At 43.0% G+C, this 25,935-nt stretch overlaps 1 protein-coding gene across 3 annotated transcripts in view; it reads left to right on the plus strand.

Annotated features, from left to right (window-relative positions):
* FAM124A (family with sequence similarity 124 member A) overlaps nucleotides 1-25,935 on the plus strand; it is a 45,417-nt gene that overhangs the window by 15,236 nt on the left and 4,246 nt on the right. For 2 of the 3 annotated variants that reach the window (XM_076364091.1, XM_076364097.1), the window contains exon 3: nucleotides 13,082-13,821. In XM_076364091.1, coding sequence (XP_076220206.1) covers nucleotides 13,082-13,821 — 740 coding nt within the window. Of the gene's footprint in view, nucleotides 1-13,081; nucleotides 13,822-25,849; nucleotides 25,900-25,935 lie in introns of those variants that run through there. The other variant, XM_076364107.1, reaches the window with a different exon arrangement.

Genomic DNA, 25,935 nt, shown 5'->3' on the forward strand with positions numbered 1-25,935 from the left:
TTTGAGGTAAACCTTTGTTTTCCTGAAGCTGCGTTACCTTTCTCTGCTGATTCAGTGCTGTATTTATCTGCTCTCATTTTGAGTAACTGTGTTTACTTTGAAGCCAGCTGTGAGGTTAGGGCCTCATTAGAAGTAGAAATTACGTATTTGTGTGCACTGTCATTCTGAGGACCCATCAAAAACTACTCAGGTGCCAATGTAGTCCATCAGGTAGGTTGTGAGAGGTCAGTGTTACGCCAGCTGTCCCATCCATGCTTGGAGCTTGCCAAGCCACAGTTACATGACAGTTTTCACACCACTTCCATACCGTGTGCGTGTAACAATGTGCTGCCTCTCTCTTTTGCTCTTTCTGTTTTGTCTCTTTTTCTCTTTTTTTTTTCCCCCCACCATGGCATCTGCTTCTTGATGTTACCTGGCAAGAATCTTCCTCTTCCCTCTCTATTCGAGTTATTAGGTTGTAAGCGTTGTGGGAAGAAAATGTGAAAAGGAAAGCGTATCCCTGAATAAAAGAGAGAGTCAGATCCAGCCTGAGCACTAGGTCTTTTATAGAGGAGAGCAAAGTCAATGTCTCCAGAAGTTCTTCCATTTCTAGTTCTTAAGAATTTTTGTTACCAAACACTCCAGAGACCGAGGGATCGCATCTGTCAAAATGGGCACTAATGGAGCTTTCGACAAAAAACCAAAAGATGTAGCCTTCCTGGTTGCAGAGATAATGAGAGCTACAGAAGTGTAAGGATCTATAGTATTATGCAGATGTATAGGTGCCTTGTAACAACAGCATATGGAGAAATGGCTTCCCGTTACTTGTGTATCATTTCAAAATCTGGCTGCCTTAACTGTTAAAGGTGATGAAAACTAACCAGGAGTGGGAAGGGGGCTGGGTTTGATTTGGGCTTTTAAAAATCTGTCACAAAGCTAAAATTTTATAATATAGTTGCCTTCTTTAAGTTAGGTTAGTTCAAACCCATTCTGACCCAGGCACTGCTGGACTGGGTATCTTCTAAGTATATTTCTCAAAAAAATGTAATTTAGTAAGTGTAAGGATATAATTATATTCTTTTACTGCAATATGAAGATATACTGTAGTATATTGTTTCTTATTTCCATAGAGAACTGAGATGCTTTTACAATGGCTGGCAACGAGCTGTATTAAATACAATTGTAAAAACATCATGCTGCATTTCCAGAAGGTGTTATTATAAAAGGAAGACTAATTAAAGTATGAGGAAAAATGGAAGAGGAAGTTGGACCCAAATCATGTAGAGCTCTTAGCCTGCAGCATCTGTCAGTGTTGCAAATTCAGGTGGCTTATATAGTAGTGAAATCTGAAGTGTCAGCTCCTGTGGAAAATATAGTGAGCATCTTCTGCATATCTTCCCTGGCCTGTGTTATGCTGCTAGAGGTAAAGAGCAATGCTGTTTCCCACTGTGGCTGTGTGAAGAAGAAAAATGTCATTGCTACATGCCACCTAGCAGGCTTTGGCTGTGCAAAACATGTTTATGTAGCCGCTTGTCATCGAATTCCACCGCGATGATGGAGGAAATGCTTGCATACAGGATAGAAATGTATAGTACTGAACCACAGAAAGTTGAGGTTGGAAGGCAGCTCTGGAGATTGCCTAGTCCAAGCCCTCTGCTAAAAATAGGGGCAGTGAGAGTGGGTTGCTCAGGGCAATGTCCCATCATGTTTTGAATATCCCCACAGCCTCTCTGGGCAACCTCTTCCACTGAATGACCACCCTCACAGTAAAAAAGTTTTTTCTTATGTTTAAACAGAATTTCCTGTATTTCAGTTTGAATCATCAGCCCGGAGCAACATCAGCTCTCCAGTCCCTAATTTTCCCTCGCAGTTGCATAATTTTTAATCAAATTCTTCCTGTTTTGCTATGGTATTTGATCACACAGCACGATCCCGCCTCCCAGCCCCACCAGCATCCCAGTCTTATCCACAAGCATCCACAGATGATGCATCCTGATTTTCAGGAGCTGCAAATGGACCCTTGCCTATGTCAGGAACAGCACGGAGTTATCACTGCTGCCGAGCACCATCGCCTGGAAACCATGCTGGAGATGTTGATATTGCGTTAACATTGTTATCTGCACTTTTACCTTTCAAGAAGTTGAGGTTAGGATGCTGTTCTAGTAGGGAGATAGTATGTTGAGGTTGGTCTTACTGCACATGGTTATTTAGAAGCGTAAGGAGTAGAGAGGAAACGTGCCCTTAAAGACATGACTAAAGATGGCCAGTGGCCAGAAAGAGAAGCTAAAAAAGAAATGAGGCACAGTCATGTGTAAGGACATGCACAAACGAATGTGTAACTGTGCTTCAAATCAAATCTAGATTTGATTTTTGCATGCCAAGTGTGTGGCATTAACCACAAGCATGCCCTTCCCCTTGTAAAGACTGAAGTTCCTGTTTAAATGTATTTAGTTTGGAGTAACCCGTGTATCTCTGTTCTTTGTTACAATCAGAGTTTCATTCTTTGGGATCATTTAGCACGCACCAAACTGCGTGTCCCATGCTTAAATTACTTCCTACTGGCTTAGTGGTAGCTTGGGATTTCTGTATTGAGGGGGTGTGAGTGTACCCTAAACACTTACTGGACCAGAACTGTCAAAACTCTGTTTTTGTGGTTTGTATATTGTCTTCTGACCACATCCAGTCAGGTTTTTTTCCTGTCATACAGATACAGCAGATAAAAACTGGACTAGTTATTAAAAAATAATAATAATTCGTGTATGAATGACAATGTTTTTCTAGCTCCTTTTCTAAGCACACATAGTCATAATCAAAACCACATAAGCAAATATTTCCTCTTGCTCATTACCAAGCACGATTCAGAAGCATGGGAAATCTTTCATAGACGCTGAGCTATTGAGTGCCACACAATTCTAGTAAAAATTTATAGGAAAGATTTCAGAGAAAGTTAAATTGGATTATTAGGTGATGTGGGTTGAATTTCCCTCTGTGGAAGTGTTACTGCTGCTGTCCCAGAAAACCACAAGGATCCAGGCAGCCATTTAGTGGTTCTTTTACCCTGAGCAATGGGTTGCAGGAAAGATATTAGCATTCCAAGTTCAGCCGGTACAGTGATGAGAATGATCTGGAAATTGTTGAGACGTCTGTCTGAATTGTTAAAGCCCAAAGAGGGAAGCTAAAAAAATAAATCTGTCCCATAGCAACTCCTGGCTCAGAGGCACTAGTTGTGGTAGAACGGGAAAAGCCATCTGACTCACCGAGTCAAATGACAAAACACTTACGAAGGCTGAAGCTGTTAAGGCAGTTTCTACTAAATGCGTGCTGTTTTGACAATGCCAACAACTAGTTTCCTCATTTTATGGCTGCAGTACATTATCGTGGTGTATTTTCTTTAATTTGAACTTTTTAAGATAAATAAATAAAATTTATTTATGCAAGCTTGGTGGGGAACTGGGACATTTGGTAATCGGTGCACGCCACATTCTAGAGCAGTAGATGTCCACTGCCAGCCTCATTTTTGTTGGTACCACATAGTTGATTAATAGTTTCAGAAAAAAAATCTTGTATCTGTAATTTCTAAAAGGTTCATGAAATGTTTACCAGGTGACTCCTGGCTGCCGCCGTACGGGATCGGGGTGAAGCACTGCTGACAAAGCATGCTTTCTATTACTGCTTCCCTTTTTCATCCGCTGGTATGGGGTAGGTCTTTTGAACCGCACACTGCTGTCGGCTGAAAGGATTATGAGATTCAAAATAGTTTTCCACTACTGTCAAATCCAAATGGCTCCTTTGCTGTGATGCTAATGTTGTTGATTGTCTACAGATACACAAACATGGCAATGCTTGACCATGCCTTAGGGTTTGATCCCGTATTTTCTTTGGATATGTCTTGAGTGTAGATGCTTTGTTGTGGCTTCTGCCTTCTCTCTGGCTGGGTTTCCCTGCCACCTCTTTGTGATACCAGGAAGGTTTGTGCAAAAGCGCAAACTGAGTAAAAGAAGAGGTCTGCCTGAAAATTAACATTTTTAGCCAGATCAGTTCTCTGTCTGCCACCAGAAGGCACAATCCTGATTACTCCTTGTCTGAGGGCTTCTTTTCAGTCTGTTCAGCAAGCTGTTTCAGCTTGCACCTAGACCTGACACATGGGAAGCACTGGAAACACTTAGCTGGGAATAGTAGGGGGAAGAGTGCCAGCAGTGAAGTCTTAAATTGTCTTAAGCCCATCATAAAATCACACTCTCAGTTAAGTAGAGTACAGTGTGTGAGGTATGGAGCTCATTGTCGGACCAAATTTGTCAGCTGCTCAAGTGTACAGCATTTCTTGGGGTTTTTTTAAGGCAATGTTCTTTCTGCCCTTTTATAAAAAACATATTTTTGAGAATCTCAGCTTTACATAGGAGTCGGGTTTTAAGAAAATACAGTGCTTGCAATCAAAGGACTTTGAACAGTATGGTGTTGGATGCAGTTTGAATGCTGACGTGCACTGTACAGCTTTTGATTTACTGGTGATTGCTGATGGGAGTTTTACTGAATTACTGCACATTGCAACTCTGTACAGAATCTGATATTAATACCAAAGATTGGTGTCTGGGTTCTTGCCAAGTACAACGATCCATATCTTTCTTTAGGAAAATGTTATGATTGGGAAGGACGTGCATCTTTGCAAAGCTTAACTCTTCTAAAGTGGAAATCTGCAGCCATTTGGAATGCTGCTCTCACTCTGTTTCAATTTCAGGCCCTCTCCCCTTCCCTACCCCCCTAAAAAGTGAGGCGACTTTTTTTTTAATTCTACATACAATATAAAAGAACAATAAAACAAATTAATGTAATAGTTGAGCATTAATAATTAATGGACCTTCCCTGTATTTCTCCACTGGACTGAATTTAGCAGCAATATAGGCTGTTACATAAAGTCCCGCGTCTTACCCTGATGGCCCAGGCTCATTCGTGCCAGTAGCATCACCGGACTCACTCTAGGCAAATCCTGCGAGCAGCAGCTCACCATTGTGCTTCAGTTCCCCACTTGGGGGTTTCTGAGTACTGTTTCTTCTTGTGTGTTTCTAAAAGACACAGAATGACAATTGCTAGCTGTTTTCCACAGATCGGGAATACTTTTCAGGGTATCAAAAGAAATTTTCCTTACTGTTTCTCTTATGGGTATTGGGTCTCCTGTGAGAATTAATCTCTGTGTGATGAAGCCATTTGAGCCCCTTGATGGGCAAATAGAGGTAGATTGTGGCTTTTGAGTGAAGACAGCTAAGACAGTGAAGACAGTTTGAAGATGCCAAATCATGTGAATCTGGTTTGTGGCATGGACAATGTGCAAACTGAGACACCAAGACAGCTCTCAAATTGTGGTGAGCTGTGTGGGAGGGAAGAGGGGAAATGACAACAGTTGACATCCAGGAGAATATCCCTGAAGGTGTATGAGTACACCAACATTTTGGGGTTCTTGCTTTTCAGCAGGTTAGTAGCTAAGTCTGTGGTTGAGGAGAGTATTGAGGTAAGACTTCAGTGCTCTCCAGGGGGTAAGCAGATGATAAGGATTTTTTTTTTTAAATTGAAATTCTGACTATTTCTAGCACTGCTGTTGCCAATGTAACATATGGTGTCAGCAGCATATTCTGAGGGAGGAGAACATCAGGTTGCAAGAGCATCATGCAGCAAGAGTAAAGAGCTCATGGAGAAGATCACAGCATTGGTGGAAAAATCCTTATCTTGGGGTGTGTTTGTGAGGAACTGCCAAGCAGTTTGCTTGCTTGTAACCATGGTGTGAAAGCACCCACTGTGGGTTCCCACAGTTTGTCTGCGTGAAGATCCCATACACCTCCTTCTCAGAGTTGGGGGTCTTTTTTTGCTGGGTGCTTAATATACAGTAAAGCACAGCCTCTGCTTTGACATGCCTACAGGCTCCATAAAGCCTAGGTAGAACACACAGACACAGCAAGGAGAAAGCTGTAGTGTCAAGGACATGGGATTACACAGCCAGAAACACGATGTGGCACTCCTGTCCCTTTCTTTTTAGCCTGTTTTTGAAGGGAAACATGATGTGAACTTGTGCCATCTTTCTTCATAGAGACACTAACTTCCCACAGGTTTTGTCAGAACTGGATGAAAGGCAGTGGGAAAAACTTTTGTCTCCATGGAGAAAAAAGGCTGTAATGTAAGTTCAAGTTACCTCTTCTCCTAACCTACAGCTGGACAGTCAGCCCACAGGCAGCACACACATACCTTTATACCAAGTGTGAACTGCTTCTTGTCTGCCAGGTAGTTAGGGGATAAGTGAGAAAGCTGCAGTACTGTGAATGAGGAGAAGAGGGAAATAGGAGCTGAGAGTGTATCTGTGACCTAAGGAGTCCCTGCCTGTTTGCCTTGCTATGAGCAGTCAGCATCCTGACTAAAGAGTCAAAGAAGTTGGTTTTGGAGGATGTAATGGAAGACATGACAATCACATAGTTCAAGAGCATTTCTTCCATAACGCTCATCACAAAAGCATCTCATTTGTTGACAAAGTGGTACAGCAAGATAAGATACTAGAAGAATGATCTTCAAGGTAAGCATGTAGACCCACAAACTTTCCTCCCAATTTTAGTTGCATAGCTGAGGTGCCCGAGATGGAAGTAGAGTTACATGGTTCCCACTACACTTGTGGACAGTGGAGAGTGATGGGCCTTATCTGAGGTTTGATTCTGTCTCTCACCATGGACTACAAAAGTAGCCCAGGACAGCCAGCCTCCTGCTAGAGGGACATCTGTTAGGTACCTAACCTTCCATGGGATGACTCTGGGACACAATGGTTGTGTTTCCTGTGAAGAAGATGAGGGCCATATGGTTCTGAAGGCAAGCCAAGATGGTGATCTTGGCACCATAGACCATATGACTGCAAACAGGAGAGCGAGTGTCAGGGTGCAGTTGCATGATCAGCTTAAGATGTGTAGCTACACAAGTATCCAGGCCAACATAAGGCAGTGGGCAGGAGTGCATGGAGAGATGAAGGATGTGAGATGGAGTGAGATGGCCCCTTTCAACAGCAGCTTAAGTTGAGCATGAGAGGTTACCCTTAGGCAAGGCAGGGGAATGTAGCTGGTGAGGGAGGGATGAGAATTCACTGGGGGCTGTAGCACAGTGGGGAGTTTCAGCAGTTGCTGCACCATCTAACACCAAACGTACCACATGATGAGATCTGCCATTGCCTTTGCTTGATCATGCAGGGCCTCTGTGGGCATTAAGTATCACTTTTTGATAAGATTCATTCCTGCAGGGTTGGCTGCATGCTGTACACTAAGGGCAATGACATCTCGTAAGACTGTTCATATTAATGTACTGGAGAAAGCTTTTTATCTCCATCAGGCAGATAATGGGCTTAATTTTCCAGCTTTAATTTTGCTAAATACTTTTTTTTTTTTTGGTTCTACAGCAACTGGATAACAGCTCAGAGAGCCTATATCATGTGCCCATCTGGAGAAGCAGATTGACCATTTTGCCATGCTTGTCAGTATGCCGGTCTGCTGTACGTTGTCTATACTACCTTAGTACGGATGGAGGAGTGAGCATCCTGGCACCATTATCTCCATTAGAGAACATTCAACTGCAGCTCCACAGGAAAATGCTGCTCTGATGGGAGCGTGAAAGAGGTTTCTCCTCTTGCCGCTGTGCTGTGCAGAATATCCCCTTTCTTATTGCTTCTGAACATCCTTCATGAGTTTGAGGTGGTGTGCAAAGCAGGGCATGCTGAGAAGCACATTATCCTGCAGCCCTGCATTTGTCAGACGCTATTAAACAGCGGGGAAAGAGAATGGAGGAGCTGGTGAATCTGTCACATCCTGCTTGTTCAAAAGATTATTGATGCTGCATAATTCATCAAAGCATGACCTAGCAATGGGTTCTGCTGCCGGAGGTGTCCAGTAACTGCTCCTGTTGCAGCTGCCCATAAAGTGATGCTCCTTGTTTCTGAAAATGGCCTCTGTCTTTGTGTCGGCCCATGAGCCTTTCAATTAATACACCTAAAACTGTCAGTCTTGCCTTGGACTCAGATAAAATGTGAAAGTCCTGTTCAGTGAGAAATGCTACCATTTTGACATTTCTTTGTGTTTTGCAATGGGAATGAAATAGGGAAATATTGACATTTTCTGTGCAACAGAAATCCTGGGAAGTTTCAATTAGGAAATATTATAGTGCTTTTTTTCTGACATTATTTATACAGTGATTATTTTTTTTTTACGTTCTCACAGTTGAAATATTTTGATTTATTAACAGTGAACAAAACATGCTGATCTGTAATGTTCAGGTTTGAATTATTTCATTACTTCCTGATAGCAATTATTTCCTGATAATGAAGTACTGCTCGATGGGAGTTGCAGTTCAGAAGCTTGGCGCATTCACTCTGACCCTCTCCCATTGCCTGATTTACATCTCCTGTAGTGTATCATGCAATTTGGTCAGAATGAAATGTGAAATCTTACTGCCTGATGTAGTGATAAAGGAATCTAGTCTGTACAATGTAAGAGAGGTTCAGGCGTTGGTTCCCATGAAGCAGCATGCCACAGCAGGAAAATGGAAGTTCGTGTTCCAGTGTTCCGATTCTCAATGCAATATTGTGGGTCACCTAAAAAAAATATTTATAGGTTGAATACTTCCTCTGAGTTTCCTGAATAGAAGATTGAAAATGTAGGTGGCTAGAAAATTGAAAATATCTGCCACAGTTTGGAAATGCACTTTCCCTTGCACAAACTGGGGCCGGGATCCAGTCTGCCTAAAATCTCTTTGCCATAGACTCCATCCTAGCTCACATACTTACTAGGTTTGCCTAACCCTGTAGGTAGCGCTTCATTAAATATCTCCTGGTGAGTCTGAGAGGTCCATATCTTGATTCACCAACACAGAGTTAGGAGAGACATTTCAGGGAGACAGGTACTTATCTCCTTCCTAAGCTCTCCTATGGGCTGGTTTTAGGCAGTCAGTGGATTTCCAGCCAAGTCCACTGGAGAAGCCTGGAAAATCAGATGTCATCAAGACTGCTGAAGGTAGTGACTTCTGAAATAGAAAAGTGGTTGGAGCTGCCCCGAGAAGGGACAGGTCTTTGTGCAGGGTAGCTCCAGGGGGAATGCAACCTGGGCCTCTCACAGCGTAAAAGAGGGACCAGACTGCCAGGTCATGGCCAGATAACCCAGTAACCGTTCTGCGGGAGCCAGGTGTGCAAGAGTCCTGGGGACAAAAAGCAAATGCGAGAAGGAGACTTCTCTAACCTAGGGTTATTCAGGTGGCATGGGAGAAAACTCTGCTCGTTTCTTCTAGGGACATTTTGCCTCTTGTGTGGTTTAATGTAAAATGCGTACATACTCCGGGGAGAAGGAGTTGTAGCTCCGGGTCCCCGTACCTCTAGATGAGCCTGGCTGCTTCCCAGCTGCTAGGGTTGCTGACCTGAGGTTACACCTGCTTGTGCCTGCTTTGGGCCAGGAGCCCTGCCTTCCTGGCCAGCTGCAGCAAGGATGATGTTACCAGATACCCGAATCTTTATGGCACCTCTCAGGGGTGGTGGCTGCCCCCCTCACCCCCCCATCCCAAGGGAGCAGAGCACTTAACCCATTGCTTCCTACTTCACCCGTGGGTGTTTGTGTCACTAGATCACCACTGTTGTCACAGCCGTCCTGCTAGGCACCTCCGGCCAGGCGAGGGCTGGGCAGCTCTGGATGCCAAGAAGGTTGTCCTCTGCAGGCACCGCTGTTCCCTACAGAGTGATGGGGGAGGAAAGGAATTAGGAAGGCAAGATCATCCTCCGCAGGTTTTTCAGAGGCAGCATCCTCTCTCCATGCACTCAGCAGGGGACGTAGGCAACTGGGCTAGACAGACAGGTACCTCTCCTGTTTGTCCCCAAGACAAGGCAGCTTGAATTTCAGTGAAGTCGTACGGAAATGAGGCAGCTGGCACAGACAGACTTGACAGCACCCACTGCTTTCTGTTGGATTGTCTTTCTGATTAAAAGATCCTGGTTTCTGGTCAGGGAAAGGAGGGGAGGAAGAACCACAGGGCAAGACTGCCATTCTGCTTTGCAGGACTTTCTTTTTTCTCCGCTCAGCAATATTGCATCAGCAACAAAATAAAAATAATATGTAGAGAAGGACCCATCCAAAGCTCAGTCATAAAATATCAAGCCACCTTCAGCTCTCAGCTTTAGGACATCGAGTGTGACAGCCCCGCAGCATTTGGGCTGACAGTTTGCTTTAACCTCTCATGGGTGGTTAATACTACCTAACAGAGGAGTAAAAAGTTTAGAACTGTAAAATACTCTTTCAATCCTGGTAGTAATTAGCTCTTAGCAATGTTAGTGCTTTGCCAACTCAAAGAGAACTAATCCCCTTCTGTCATAGGAAAGAAAAAAATGTAATAGCTGTGAGAACTGTGGAGCTTATTTTCAAATAGATGCCTCAGCATTTTGATATTTTCTGTGGGATTAACTAGTAACACAGGAAGGCTAATACATATGCAGAGCTTTCATTTGCTTCTGTGACAATTTGCCGGGGGCAAACTGAACTGTGTCGTGAGAAATGGTGTCGTTTCCCCCCTTCCTTGTCAGCTGAAGCGAAAAGACTTGTTGGTAACATAGAAACAATTTGCAACTTATCATCAGTTCCGGGGAAGTTTCTTTTAGCTCCTTGCCTCATGTTTCTGCTTTTCTTCTGTTTCTCTTTTTCTTACCAAAACAGAAAGGGCTGCCATTTTATAAGCTCAGAAGCCATATAATGAAAGGTGTAAAAGTGTTGCAGTAAAAGCATCTTTGCTAACGTAAAATAGATACTGAAGCTCTTTCTGTACAGTTTTGTTACACTTTTCCCCCTTCGGCATAGTTGCTTCTAGCTCAAAAGAAGATGATTTGCTCTGCTGTACGTATAACCCTAGCTCCTAACGATGGCTTTGTGCCATGCTTTGGTGGTCTTCTGAGGCTGGCTCTGCGAGCATCTGGTTCTGATGGGCACAGGCAGCGATGACTGCAGAATACTAATGCTGGGGCTGGCTCCCACAGGGCTCCACTTTTGAAAAATGCTTCAGCCATTCAGTGTCCCTGCACCATGCTGAGCAACAGGAGGGCAGAAAAGCCATGCTCAGGGATTTTTTCTTCAATGCAGAGCAAGAAGCCGACAGGAACGATGGCTCTTTGCTTCACATTGTTGTGTCCAGGCTTCTTTCAGAGCTGCAGTCATTTATATGCATAAATATCAAGCCTGTCACTTGTTGCAGGCTTTGATAGCATTTGTGTAACAAAGGAAACAGAGGGAGAAAAGAGCTGAACATCTTCTATTCCAGACTTAGAAAACGAATGGCTGCGTAGCTATGGCGATTACTTTCTTTCTGTTTTTATTAGATCACTGTCCTCTGCAATTTGTTTTCCTTCCTGTCCTGCTGTCCCGTGTAAAGGACCATGAGAGGACCTCCCCCCACACCCCCTTTGTCTTTCTCCCACACAGGGGATATCTCAAAGAATTGCCTACCAGTAACAATTGTTACAGCAAAGCTTCTTGCCATATAATGACACAGATTTTTTTTTTTGCTTCAATTTTTTTCTTCCATTAACCATCTGACAAAGTCACTCCACATCAACCGTTTCATGCAGAGATATGAGAACTCTGCTGTAATTGTATTTTTGATTATTTACTTGATTTTTCTATATCTCCCCTAGGCAAAATGCATGCTTACTATTTGCTCTGCATACCATATCTTTCTGCAGCTTCTAAATTGAGGCTGATGGTATGTTTACCAGTCATCTCTGGAAAGCTATGCAGTTGCATCTAGCTTTTCTCTGGGTCTTGCTGCTATCTGTATTGAAAAACAAGTAAAATACAATACTTGTATAATACTGCTTTTCCATTAAAGCAATTGCTGAAGTATCACAGGAATGTTATTCTGATGCCAGGAGGGAGGAGGGAGAGGTTCATACTGATTGCCAATAGGAGGGAAAAGAGCCTGTGATACAATCCCCCTATTAAATGTGGTCTGCACAATGAAAAGCTTGGGAAGCCTTTCTAAGGCTTCACACGTTTACGCTTTGTGCCCAGGCTCGGGGTTTCAGACACGGAGGTGGTTTCAGAACACTACACAGGGGGAACCATTTCAGCAGAAATATCCAGATTACCTGGATAATTTATTAAACTGTCTTGGATCTCCACTCACATGCACCTTTATTGGCATGCAGCTCCAGCAGAACAGAAGTGACAGTTTCTCCCCTGCCCTCCAACCAGCCATTGCTCTGCTTCTGAGCTATCAAAGAGTTTTCAGGGACAGCAACAGATAGAGCCCCTGTGAACATTCCCAAGGTTAACTAGAGGTTTCTTTTTCCCCCCTGAGTAAGTGTAATTTTTTGTGCTCCCTGCTCTTACGAGTCTTCCCTAATCTTATAAAAACCTTGAAGCAGTAGTATTATAGTCTTGATGGTCTGAAGATATAAACAGTGCAGGATTTGTAGGGACAAGTAATATCTTTTCCTGAAGAAGGACTTGTGTGCCTGAAGGCTTGTCTGTTTTTTTACCCAACTGTATCAGTTGGTCTAATAAAAGATATTACCTCTCCCTACAAACTTTGCCTTACTTATTAAAACAGTTGCCTCCAGGACACAGAACGCTATTAACTGGGTGGAAAACTCCAATGTCAAGGTGATAGAGTGGAGTTCAGTGGTGTGATTTTCATGCCCCGAGCCAACTGGCACAAATTAAAACAAGGTGGGATGAACACGGTCCACCCTGATCATTCTGTACATCATTAGTGTCCCTTCCACCCCCACTCTACGTCAGTAATTTTGTCTTTCCTACCTCTCAGCTGTATGGGGCAGCTCTTTTCTAACACAGAAATGCACATTGGGTAACATCTTTTGGATGCTACCTCAGTAGAAACAGCAACTCTTACGGTATGCTTGATGAAACTTCTCTGTCTTCTGATTATTTTCTTGGTTGCTATATCTCTGTACATTATTTTTAGTTTACTGCAGGTGAGCTTGAGAGAGATTTAAAAAAGCCCAGTGTGACTCAGTAGACTGTTTCTCCTTTAAGGATCACCTAAATGTTGACAACTTGGTTACAAATCTTAAAGGATATTTTTCTGTTTATACTCTCAGGTGAACTTTCTGTAGAAGGCATACAAGACCCATTCCTTGTTAGTGTACATATTATCGCAGACCCAGGAGAATCCAAGACTCTTCAGCAAGCCATCGATAAGCTTCTAGCCTGGATCCATCCAGACCTCCAGCTGTTCCGAGTCTCAGAAAGACGAGTGCCCAAGAAGCGCGGGAAGCCAGGTAAGGCTGGTGTTTCTCAGCCAGCCCTTGCCGTCATTCTGTTTCTGCAGGAGGAATATGGAGAAGAACCGATCTTGCAGCTCCACGAAACCTTTCAGCGGCCACCTTGGCACTACCACCACACAGAGCGAGTGCATGGGAAGTTCATCCCTTACATGCCATGCAGCCAGGACTTTTACACTTTGGCTCCAGAGACTCCTCTGTGGGCCATTCGCCCAGTGCACTATGGGAAAGAAATTATCCGCTTCACTATATACTGCAGGAGTGAAAACTTTGTTGACATTTTGAAATTGTACGAGTTAATACTGAAAAGACCAGTATGCCAGAAAAAAGCAGACTTTTGTGTTTTTCCTGTCTATTCTAACATGGAAATAGACATTCAGTTTTCTTTAAAAAAACTTCCAAAGGGCCAGGTGCCAATGCCGACAGAGTCAGCGGTGCTGGAGTTCAGAGTAAAAGATGTGGGGCAGCTTGTGCCTCTCTTGCCCAACCCTTGCAGCCCCATCAGTGAAGGCAGGTGGCAGACAGAAGACCACGATGGAAATAGGATCCTTTTGCAGGTAAGTCCAGCACACAGGGAAACAGAAGCACATTTATTGGCTTTGTGCAGGAAAGCTTAACCTGCAATGGCAGCCAGAAAAGGAGGCTTTTTTTTTCCTCTGTCCTAGGAGAAAGAGCCAGGACAGTACCGCTAAAGAACTTGAAACCCCTTGCTGTGTGTGTAACTAATCAGGAAAGCAGTGGATGATACTATCCAGATATCAGTCAACCTCAGTTTATGCAAAGAGTGATGTGAGATAAGGTAGCTGTTTAAAAGAATGAGGAGAGAAGGAATTATGAGCCCGAGTGGAGAAATGACGGCTGATGGGTGTAGTTTTGTAAGAAATACGGGCACAGAACTGACAGGGGTTTATAAAATAGCTCTCAGTTGTGAGATTTTTATGGAAGACAAGCAGAATTCCTGATGGTACTCATTATTTTCTAGCATCACAGGGTGACAAAATGCATCTCTCTTTCACATTGTGATTATCAGGATGGGGAGAGAGGTGGTGAAGGAAAAGAAATGCACCCTGAAGAGCAGTCTAAGAGAGACGTTCCTACAGACTCTCTTTTTGAACTAATCTCAAGTGCTCGTAACCAAGTCCTGAAAGAGAGTTTATTTGTTAGGACATCCGTAGGCACCATATCTGGGCAATGTATCAGCATGCTCTGCTTCACTACACCACATCCGAGGGAGATAAAGGGGATAACAAGCAGCAAGCTTTTAATAGCTGCCTGCCCTGCAGAGGGGGTATCATCTGTGGCAATCCAGAGCCAGGTTAATGTGCATTCCTGCACTGCAGAGGTATTTATTGCTGCTTAGCATTCGAATCAGGGAGCACAGACCCTCACCTTTGGAAGACTGTTGTTCAGATTTCAAAGGGTATTTTTTTAGAGTGAATTGCATTCATGAAGCTTGTCAAATTGTCCGACCTTGTTTCTGTGGAAGAGGCATTGTAGGTTGGATCCTTCCACTGTACAGACCTCCCAGCGTGCCGAGAGGTGTGTACACCCCCCTGCAGCACAGTGCCTCTGGGTTTGTAGCTCCTGCGACTGAAAATCCAGGTGCGCGGGGCATCTGTGCTCTGGTGAGTCACACCCCAGTGGTGGTGAAACCTTTCGATGCCGCTTTGCAGATGCTGCCCACAGAGACACCCCATGCCAGAGCTGAACAGCACACGTGTAGGGCTCAGGAGGCAATTCAGCGTCCCTGCCCGTCTGCCAAGACAGTCACCAATTTGTCGGGATTACTGCTTGCACTGTAGGCATATCTGTGTTAGCCTGAGATAACTCGTAAACTTAAGCTTACAAGAGCCATCATGAAACTTTTACACAGCAACCACACTCACCTATGTCCCCTTTTCCCTGTTCTTTTTCAGGAGGTTTCTGCTATGTGATATAACTTTGGTTTATGGGATCTTGCACTGGTTTCAAGTGAATTGAAGGGAAGGGTAAAAAAAAACCCAATAGATCTTCTAAATAAGGCTTTCGATTTCAAAACAGCAAATTTTCAGAAATAACAGGTGCCAGGCAGTACAGAGTAAAGCGAGACTTGCCGAACAGCAGGCTGAGGTAAACCCTGCAAAGAAAATCAGAATAAGATTTTAGCCGTATGCACCAAAAGAGAAGAGCGAAAGCCTGCTAAGCGTGGCCTCCAAGTGCAATTAATTTTCATTTCTGTTTTCAGTGAGGATGATGATGCTGAACAGGAGGGCAAAATGGCAAATGGGAATGAAGTTACAGAAATGGAAATTATCACACTGGAAGTGTGGTGAAGCAAAAGAAGTTTAATATATGCAAAATGGGGGGAAAACAGAGACTTTGGATCTAACTTACGCGATTGTAAAGTCATGAAGACTAGGTCCTGGTATACAGGTTTTAAACAAGTCTGTACAATCAGAAGTGGAGCTCTATAACTAAACCAAAGGGAAAATGTCCTGTTTGTACTCAGATGACTACAAGCCACCAGTGCAACACGGCCGTGAGAAGAAAAGTGCAGTCTCTGGTGTGTACCAGAGTTAGTATCCCCTAAGGAGTGTGGGAAGTGCTTGTGCCATTGCACAAGGTCCCACGGGCCTCACCTGTCTTCAGCCTTGGGCTCCAGAAAGGTGACTTCAGAGAGGTGCGGGTACAGGGAAGGGCTCTCACCCCGTGCAGAGGGATGGAGAGACTGTCTTACAAATGGAAACTGGAAGAGTAGGGTCATCTGAGCCTAGCCAAAGTAAGTCTGAAGGGAGCTCTGACTGTGCTCGGAAAATATACAAGAAGGTAAACAGCAGGAACGGGAAAAGGCTGTTTCACTAAATGACTTCTGGCACAGGAACAGAAAACAGTCGATAAATAGATTTAAGCTGGCAGTTGTACATATTGATGGCCAACTACATAACAGCCACCCAGCAGGTGCAAACAGGTTAATAACCTAATTCAAGACAGGATGGTCAGTTAAGGAAAAGGGATTATATGATGGAGCATGGGTTATAGGAAACACTGGATTTGGTGATCCGTGGACTCCTTATATTCTTTTAGCTCACTCTGCATTCAAAACAATTATAGTATCTACCTTTCAAAGTAATAGGACTACCTTTTGACTTCTCACGGAGTGTTGCTATTAACAATATTATCAATGCCACAGCATTGGCAACAACTTTCACTTCTTCCCAGTTATATGAATCCAAACAATGATGTCCCAGTGTTTTTCAGCCTGCACATCAGTTGGTATTTAGTAATCATCAGAATATTTTTATTTACTTCATATGGATACTGCACCTTTTTACAGATTAAAATTACCAATTATACCCAAAATGGTAGATTAACATCCCTGTTAAATTACAGGCAGTGTTTAATGTTTGAAGTTTAAATATACCTGCATGATTAGACTAACAAGATGTGACCTCTGTGTTTTTCTTGGTGTGCTTACAGGGACTTGGATACTTGCCAGCCAGATTGATCCATGTTCTTAACCCATTTTGCAAATGCAATTACCAAGGGGCTTAGATAAAGTCAGTGCAAGAGAAAATAAAGTTATTCATGGGCAGGATAAGTCTGTTTAATACCACAGAAACTATTCCTTCATTTGCAAGGAAGCCCTTCAAAATTATTTTGTCACAGTAGCTTTTCCACGTTGGCAAGTTAGCTCCAAGGGTACAGCTGTATACCAGCTGAGGCAAAGGGTAAGCTTCAGTTAGCTTTAGCAGGAGCAGGGCTTAAGAGCATGTTTGCATCCTGCGGGAAGACACCCACACTGCTTCACCAGTGCTAAGGCCAGAAGCAGAAGCTCTGGGGAGCTCTTGTCAGAACAGTGGGAAGAATATGTAAATAATGTAGTTAAGAATATACCATATACTGGTATACTGCCAGTTTTATAAGTCTTGTCCAACTTCCTGGCTGCCTCTGGGCATAATCTGCACAGAGACAGCTGAAGTGCTAATGAACTTGCACTCGTGGCAGTGCAACGTGGGAAGCAGGAAAGGTTAATAACTGATGGGACTGGCTTGGCCATGCATGTCTGGGAAGCAGGGATAGCGAGCAGAGAGAAGAAAGTGCACAGATGGCTTCTTTAAATTATGAGAACGTCTTTGCATAGGGTAGGAAAGGTAAAATAACATTTTGGCAGAATTTCCTAGCTACTCTGCATGAAGGGGGACATGCAGACATACTTGGGACAAAGGTGGGCAACAGCAAATTAGTATCTCACCTAGGTAGTGACTCAGCACTTAAGCAGAAGACCTACTGCCATTTTACATGCCAAAGGGTACCTGAGCCGCCCAGAAGAGATGTCCTGGCAGATTAGATGCAGGACCTACAGAAGGGCTGTGCGCTCCTGGAATGCCAGGCAGGCACCCTAGGAGATACCAGAATGGACCAAACACCTATCTTCAGGTACCTGACTCACCCTGTAATAACCAATTTCTTGCTGAAATCCCTCCCCCTCCACCATCTTCAGCACCAAGAAGCAAACAACATTGCCAGAAAGCCAAGACAAATAAAAATCCCAAGAAATGTGTGATTTGTTACCAGTCTATGCTAATCCTGCCTGAAACAAGGTAGTCAGACCTGGCATTGTAAGGCTTTTATGCCAGTTATTGTGCTAATGAACCTATACTGTTTATGGGGTGGCTCTTTTCTGCCTAGTGTTGCTTTATAGATCATCCTTGAAATAACAGTGCAAATGTTAACTGATCACAGCTTTTAGTTAGAGGGATTTTTTTAGCTGATTTGCTGAGTTAATCGGCCGATGTTCTTCTTACCTGTACCTTACCAACTGTAATCTTGAGTTTAGAAGTGGTATAATCATATTTAGGAAACATGGTTTATTACCTGAAGCCTTCGTTCTGAGAAAAGATTGCTTGCGGACCCAACCATTAAGAATGATTGACCTGCTGCTTAGTGCTACCCGCAAGCTCAGGTCTCTGCTACCTTGGAGATTTCTCCATCGCTTGGTGCACAAAATGAGTACTCTAGATCTATGGTCAGGCAGTAGTCATCCCCTAAGGGTTTCATGAGGTCAGCTGCAGTCATTTATGTACAAGATCAGTATGTTACTGTTGAATAGGTCCTTGGAGTTGCCAGAAGTCAATCTGGGGGTGCAGATGTCTGCCAGCTGCATGCATAAAGGCATTCTGTGCTAGGCATTTGGAGTGCAATATGCCTGAAGATGGGAAGCAGCATGAAGGTTACATGCCTATACGGACATCGGCAAATACGTTATACAGAAAAAAGAATCAAAAGCTTATAGCTGAAAACCTCTTTGTTTATTCAGTGTATTATATACAGGTGTCTGTGAGACTCATGAACTCATCTCTTTGTCCCCTTTTGTCTGGGGCCACGAGGAGAACAAAAGTGCCGTTATTTCCCTCAGCTTATTTAAAACATGTACATATCTGCATGAAAAGTATGGTTGTAGTCAAACCTCACACTCAAGAGAGCTGAACACAGAAATCGGGGAGAGAGATTTTTCCATGATGCACAACTGACGCGATGTGTTTTAGGGAGCAGAGACAGTGCCTTCTTACAGAGTGCTGGAGACTGGCCGTAACTGAAGCAAGGAGCTGGGACAAGAGGACTCAGACAACGCAGAAAATACCCTGTCTTAGATACATGGGCAGCAAGGGTGGGTATTACTGAGCTGCTGAGGTCAAAATAATTACAAGATCTGAGGTTAGGACAAAGCTTTTCCTTTTCCTCTCCCAGCCCCAACTAAGACTAAAAGAAACATTTTACTCTCCTCTGCAGCACGAGGAATGGTTTGCCTCTCAAGCTTATCTTGGCCAAGGAGAGGCAAATCTTGGAGGCTCAGGGTCCACTTCTGTTTCTGTTGAGAGGTTTAGGACACAGGTCACAGTTGCATTTGCTTCAGCTGACCCACCAAACCCTTCCAGACCTCACCCGGCTCTGCACTTCCTCTCTCCAACACAAAGCAGTGTTCCTTATCCTTCCCTTAGTTTCCAGTTTGGGTGCCTTGATGGTCAACCAGCATTCATATGATCTTGATAAAACATGTAAATAGTCTAGGAGCATTAGTCAATCTGCTACCATTTTAGGGGCCTTGGGCTTTGTGGCACCTCTGTCTTATGCCCCTGCCTGAAGCATACAGCAATTTAATCTCCTGAAAACTGAAATGCTTTTGTCTGCCTAAAGTGTCAGCAGGCTCAGTAAAGAATGGCTTAATGATTTGTAAAATAATGAACACAAGGTCAGACTGAATGGTATAACGTACCCCTGTAGTCTTAAATGCAGTTAAATCATCTCGTCCCTGTTACTCAAAGCATTACTATCTATAGACTCTGGGAAATAAAGGAAAGAAAGCACAGTCCCACTACTGCAGTCTTGAGTCACTACAGTTAAGTACAAGTAGAAGAGAGAAAGATGAGCTAGTAAACCAGGAAACAGAGAAGGTGAAAAGGAAAGACAAAAACAGGCAAAGAGAGGGCACTTCTGCAGAGAACAGTTTGGTCTGCAAGAAGGAAAATGGAGGTGAGAAAAGAGCTTCAAGCTTGCTTGAATTAATAGTGCAGGTAGAACAGATCTGAACACAGAGAGGAAGAAAGGCAAGAAAAGCATCAAGGACAAGCAAGGATGTACACAGGGCACCTTGACAAAAATTACTTTTAGTTTCTGTTGAAACTGGTGAAAAAGACAGACTTTTGGAGTAAAAATTGATTCAGTCAAGGGAGGTCCCTTAAGTTGATTTAATTGATCTCTAAGTCTAATACTAGCCTCCTGTTCTTAAAAATCTGCTACTCTATTTTTCCTTTCCTTTTAGTGCCGTAGGTGTTTGGTTCTTCTTAGTGCTAATGATTGGTTTTGGGGGGGGACACAGCGAATCAGTCACTAACTCAAATAGGAGGAGATTTTTTAGTTGTTTTTCTTCATCCTAAGGTACTTTCTCTCTGTCTTTTCCATTAGTGCAGTTATGTTTCATGGCATGGTAAGATCTCTGATGACTATACAACCAGCAAAAACTCTTGAGAGTGAATATGTTTAGCGTTACAAGACACCCACCTGTTCTAGTTTTGTAAACACAGTACTTGCCACTTTTCAAATATGTTCAATTCAATTTTAAATAAAATTTCTGCATTTTGCCTTTTGATATGCTGCCCTTCTGAATACATTTTGCCTTTCAAGTAAGACTTATTATGGTGATACTGAGGACTAACCTCTACCACTTTTTCTTGTGTTGATATTTTTTTTCCTGGATCAATCCAGGTTTTAATACAATTAAACAAACACCATTGCACTCCTATTGAGCAAGGCGGGCAAAATCTGGGCTCGAGATGGTGATGTCATTGCTGTGCCGGCAGTTTGGCTGGGTTCTGACCTCATTGGAGCCTTGCTGGCAGTGCTTAATACAGATAATGCATAATGAGATCACTATCTGCTTTCTTAAAAAACACATAACTTAAAATAGACTGGAGGAACACTCATGGATTTTTTGTGTCAGGTATAGGCAGCCCAAGTGAAGTCGAAAGTGCATTTCTGTGAGGTTCGCGCCAAGTTGTTTATGGCATTCCCAAATATTCGTCATGAAATTCTTCTGCAACCCATTGTAATACACAAAGACTCTAAATCCCTCCAGGCTTCACAAAGATTTGTGCAGAGATTATAAATGAGCAGCAGATTAGCACGAGATGAAAAAATCTGTTCTGTTAGAGAGCTAATCTAATCTCAGTCAGTTGAGTCAATGGCCGGGTTTGTTGTGTGTCTTTATAGCGAGGTCTGACAGATCTCTCTCCCTGTATTTGGAATTTCAGTCAAAATCAACGTATCGGTTTGGATCGAGTCTTTGCCCTCTCGGATGGCTGACCCCCTCTCCAGCATCTCTGCCGCGCTTGTGCCTGACTCAGGCAGCTTGGCTGTACCAGGCAGGGCTCTGCCGGGCTGCAACCAGGTAACAGGCAATGCAGAAAGCAAGCTGTCAGAAGGCTGAAGATAAGGACTTAAAAAAGAAAAAAATTCAGAAAAATTAAAGCAGATGCAACAACTTCCAAAGCCAAGGGAAGAACTGGGGAGGAGGGAGAAGGCTGTTCTGCTGAAAAGAGGAGCTGTATGTGCATCACGCTCTCCTCAAGGCACAAATATAGGTCTTGCTGTTTTCAGCATCCCATGGCCGAAAGGGCAGTAGAAGATCAGCGTCTCCCGCTTGCTTGTCGTGGTTTCTCCCGAGAGCAGTCACATGTGGAAGTCCAGTCTGAACTTTGTGGGACTGTCAGGCACTGTAAGGTTAAAACGAAGAGGAGCGATCACATGAACACACAGGCTGCATGCAGCTCTCCCTGTGCCGTGCCAGGGTGGTACGAGGGAGCACAGTCAACGGCCTTGGCACAGGACTAGGAGCTAGTTTTGCCTAAGTTTTAATCCTGGCTAAATCATCGAATCCTCTCTATGATCTTTGACAAGCTACAGAATGTAGATATAGAAAAGTCTTATTAGTCCACATAATCTAGTTCTCTACAATATAGGATTAGCCTGTAATCTTTATTCACTAGTATTTCATGAGATGGAGCTTCTGACACTTTACCTGTAGTACAGTTGTGCAGTCCGGTATTCTCAGAGTCAGGAAAGTTTTCAGTTATGTTGCTTTAAGATGAAAGTATTAAAAAAATCTCCCCCTATTATTCCCCATTTCTGCCCATATCATGAAGAGCAGCATTGGAAAATAGGTCTTCTAAATCATAACACATCTAAACAAAAAAGGATCGAGGTAAACAATTCTTTCTATAAACAGAGCTGTTCAGAAATAAGCTGCATTAGTGATGTCTCTTGGCCTGCCCTGCAGGCAGCCATCCTAAGGGCAGGCTGTACTTGTCCCCTTCTCCTTGCTGATCCACCATTACCTCCTGCCAGGCCGACTGGGCTTGACCAGGAGCTGTGACCCAGTAGTAGGAATAACAGCAAATTCTTTGTATAAAATGAAATGCTCTTATCTGTCCGCAGGAACGTTAAAAGAGCTAGGAAAAAGGTTAAAAATAGCAAAACCTTAAAACAAATAGCTTACCTAAAGTAGATTTTTCTCGTTAGTGTAAGTATGTTCCAGTTAGGCCAGGTACTTAAAGCTGTTCGGCTGCACGGAGCAGGTTGCCACTTCCAAGTGTTCCCACTTAGAAGTGCATTTCCCCTTTCCTTTGAGTCTCTACTTTTCGTCTGCATTTTGGTTAGAAAGTTCCTACATGAGAGCCCCCAGGGTTTCTAGCAGGGGTGTTTCATCTCACCTCATCCATTTATCCCGGCATTGCCCTCCGCTCCACCCCCTTGTGGGCGATGCCTTGGGTAAGCATCCTTTTGAGTACTGGTAATTTGGTTGCACCTGTAGTCAGTGTGTTGCATATCTACAATCCAAAACTAACACAAGCTGATTTAAACTGGAGGGTTTGTAAATATTAGAAAGAGCTCAAAACAGCTATTCTTGTGTCTGTGCTTTATTCCCAAAATGCTTAAGACTTTACCTGTATTAATAAATTAAACGTGCCCAGGAACATTCCCAGGCACTGAAATCCCTGATATGGAGTGGCCCATGTCTGTGCTTGCAGACCAGGCAGGATACAGCAGGTACCTACAATTACACAGCTGAATTAGACCCAGTATCTCTCACCAGTGGTGACCTGAGAGACCAAATTAAATTACTTTTTCTTTGGAAGACGTGTCAAAAGTTATGTCAATAAATAAGAATAACAAACTATTACCATCATCTAAGTGCATGAGACTTTTACTAGTGTGCAAAATATCTCCTCTATACACCAAAGCAAAATGAACATATGGGAGTTATCTCTGCAGGATTTGGTTCGGCTCCAGATTGTAGACACGTAAAACTGGTGTCTAACTGCAGGTATTTTTGTGTGAGCTATGGTCTGTGTTCTCACTGTAGTCGATGGATATGTACTCAGTACAGCCCAAGGACCTAGAGAGCAATTTGGCTAACCAGATACAGGACTTTCCTTTAGGGAAAACTGAATTGCTCTCCAGACTCCATTGGCTGTATTAACTAGACAACTAAATCCTACCTGTGAAGTCTGTGGGCTCTGCTTTATATATATAGACAGATGGTATCATCTGTGCAATGTAAAGGCAAGGCTTTCGTACTGCCCACAGAACTCTCCCCAGTGCATGTGTCAGATCTGTCCCCAAAAGCCTTGTGTTTTCAGGTACAGTTTGTCCGAGTTGTTACCAGTCCTTGTGGTCCCAAGGGCCTCCTTAACTTTTCACAAGCAAGAAGACTGCACTTGCTTGGATCCTTGGTTTCTTTGGATGCCTGATCTGCCAAATTATCAACTAAGTCTATGAAAACATAAGGATATAGCATAAAAACTAGCCATGGTCAGGCAATCCACCGTCTTCTCTCTGAGAGGTAGGAGAAGTGTTCTGGAGGTGCTTCTGTTGATTCAGCAAGCGTGGTGGTTGAGTCCATTTAGTGTATCTGATATCAGAGCTACTGAACAGAAAAAATAGTACCTTTGGTTAGTGCAAACAGCAGTATAATGAGGAGTGTTTTCTTGAAAAAACTCATCAAAAGAGTGCAGTGATTTGGTTGTGTACTTTCAGCATGTCGTATTGTTATTGCTGGGTTATCCAGAAATGTCTTCAGTTAAGGAGCAGCTGGTATTTTCTTCATGGACACAAGCCTTTTGTCTTGCTGAGTAATTTTTTAAACAAATTAGCTCACCTATTACATAGATAAAATAATGTTGCGTGTAGAGGTCTAAAGTGATTTCTGGTTAATGTTTTGTTGACAATTTGACTTACTTTATTTGACTCTTTTGTACTCAATTTCTTACCACTTAATGAAACTACTACACTACTGTGCTAATTTACCCATTAATTCATTTAATTCTTTATGGCATTAAGGAAAACAGCTTATTATATTATACAGAAATAGGTTATGAATTAACATACCTCATTACATATACATTCATGTATATATAGATATTAATCTACAATGCCTAAGTGAACTCCTATGGTTTGGCTGTCCTATAAATCACCTCTAGTTAGATGATCACAAATGAGCAAAACATTTTTTGCAGATGTGAAAATCCTTTTTTGCCTATAAAATGACTGCAATAAAAAATAGAAGATGGTTATGACAGATCTGGGTCACTAACAGAGTGCTGTGCACTAGCAAGATGTTAGAAGCAGCAATATATGGAGTTCTTTTAAAGACAGCAGATACAAAGGACCTCCTTGGTCTCATCCCTTTCTGTCATGTCATATAATCTCTTTGGTAAAATGATCAAGCTCCATCTTTATCCATTATTCACCCTAGAAGACTCTTTTACTTCTGTTGTGATTAGAAACCTTTTATTAGTTTGTGGTTCAGGTTTTTTAATGGATAGTTCATCTTTTGTTCAGCATTTTGTATTATGTGAGAAATTCTAGTAAGAAGAATTTAAATTAAACTTTTTAAAATGCGAACTTCTAAAAGCCTTACTGAGGTAAGTGAGATGATGAAAAACCTTATGATTGCTCGGGCACTAGGGGCTCAGTTCAGTTACCCACATGTCAGTCTAATCCCATAGGAAGGCCACCTGGCCTCCAGCAGCTTCTTGAGAAGGACATTGGCTCCCCATTTGTCACAGCTGCTGTCCCTGTGCAAATGCTCAAGTGTCTGGCAGGTAGACAACTGAATCCTGCCCTAGGAATGAGATTCAGGTCCAGATTCAGATCATAACCATCAGGTTAGATCTTCAGTCTAGGTGTCTACAAGCAAATTAGGTGTCCAAAGCTGTCCTTAAAGTCATTAGGAGCTAGAAAATAGAGCAAGCGGGTTCTAGGTTTGTCCTGGTTTCAGCTGGGATAGAGTTAATTTCTTCCTAGTAGCTGGTACAGGGCTGTGTTTTGGATTTAGGATGAGAATAATGTTGATAACACACTGATGTTTTAGTTGTTGCTAAGTAGTGCTTACACTAGTCAAGGACTTTGCAGCTTCCTATGCTCTATGGACTGAGAAGGCTGGAGGTGCACAAGAAGCTGGGAGGGGGCACAGCCAGGACAGATGACCCAAACTGGCCAAAGGGACATTCCATACCATGTGACGTCATGCTCAGTACATAAACTGGGGGAAAGCTGGGCGGGGGGGCCGCTGCTCGGGGACTGGCTGGGCATCGGTTGGCAGGTGGTGAGCAATCACATCGTGCATCACTTGCTTTGTATATTCTATTATTATTATCATCATCATCATCATCATCATCATTATATTTCAATTATTCAACTGTTATTATCTCAACCCATGAGTTTTCTCACTTTTACTCTTCTGACTCTCTCCCCCATCCCACCGCAGGGCGGGGGGAGTGAGTGAGCAGCTGTGTGGTGCTCAGTTGCCAACTAAGGTTAAACCACGACAAGGGTGCACTGTTCAACTAACCAGATGTGAAAGAGAAAATGTGAAAGAGTTGAAAGAAGTAGTATTCCCATTGAGACAACAGAGAATGAGGTTGCTTGCTAAAGGCTTTTTGATGTTTCAGAGGAAAAAATAAAAACATTTGCACCACAGTAAGGAAGAAATGAGAAATAATAATGATGGTAACATACATCTCCCATTTCTTCATTTTTGTTCTTTAGCTGTCCACTAAGGCAGTAATGTTGGAAGACAGAATATGAATGAATCTGAACAAGTCAATAGTAAGTGAGAATTTCAAGCTAGTGTA

This window comes from Aptenodytes patagonicus, chromosome 1 (assembly GCF_965638725.1).
Source record: "Aptenodytes patagonicus chromosome 1, bAptPat1.pri.cur, whole genome shotgun sequence".
Classification (NCBI taxonomy): domain Eukaryota; kingdom Metazoa; phylum Chordata; class Aves; order Sphenisciformes; family Spheniscidae; genus Aptenodytes; species Aptenodytes patagonicus.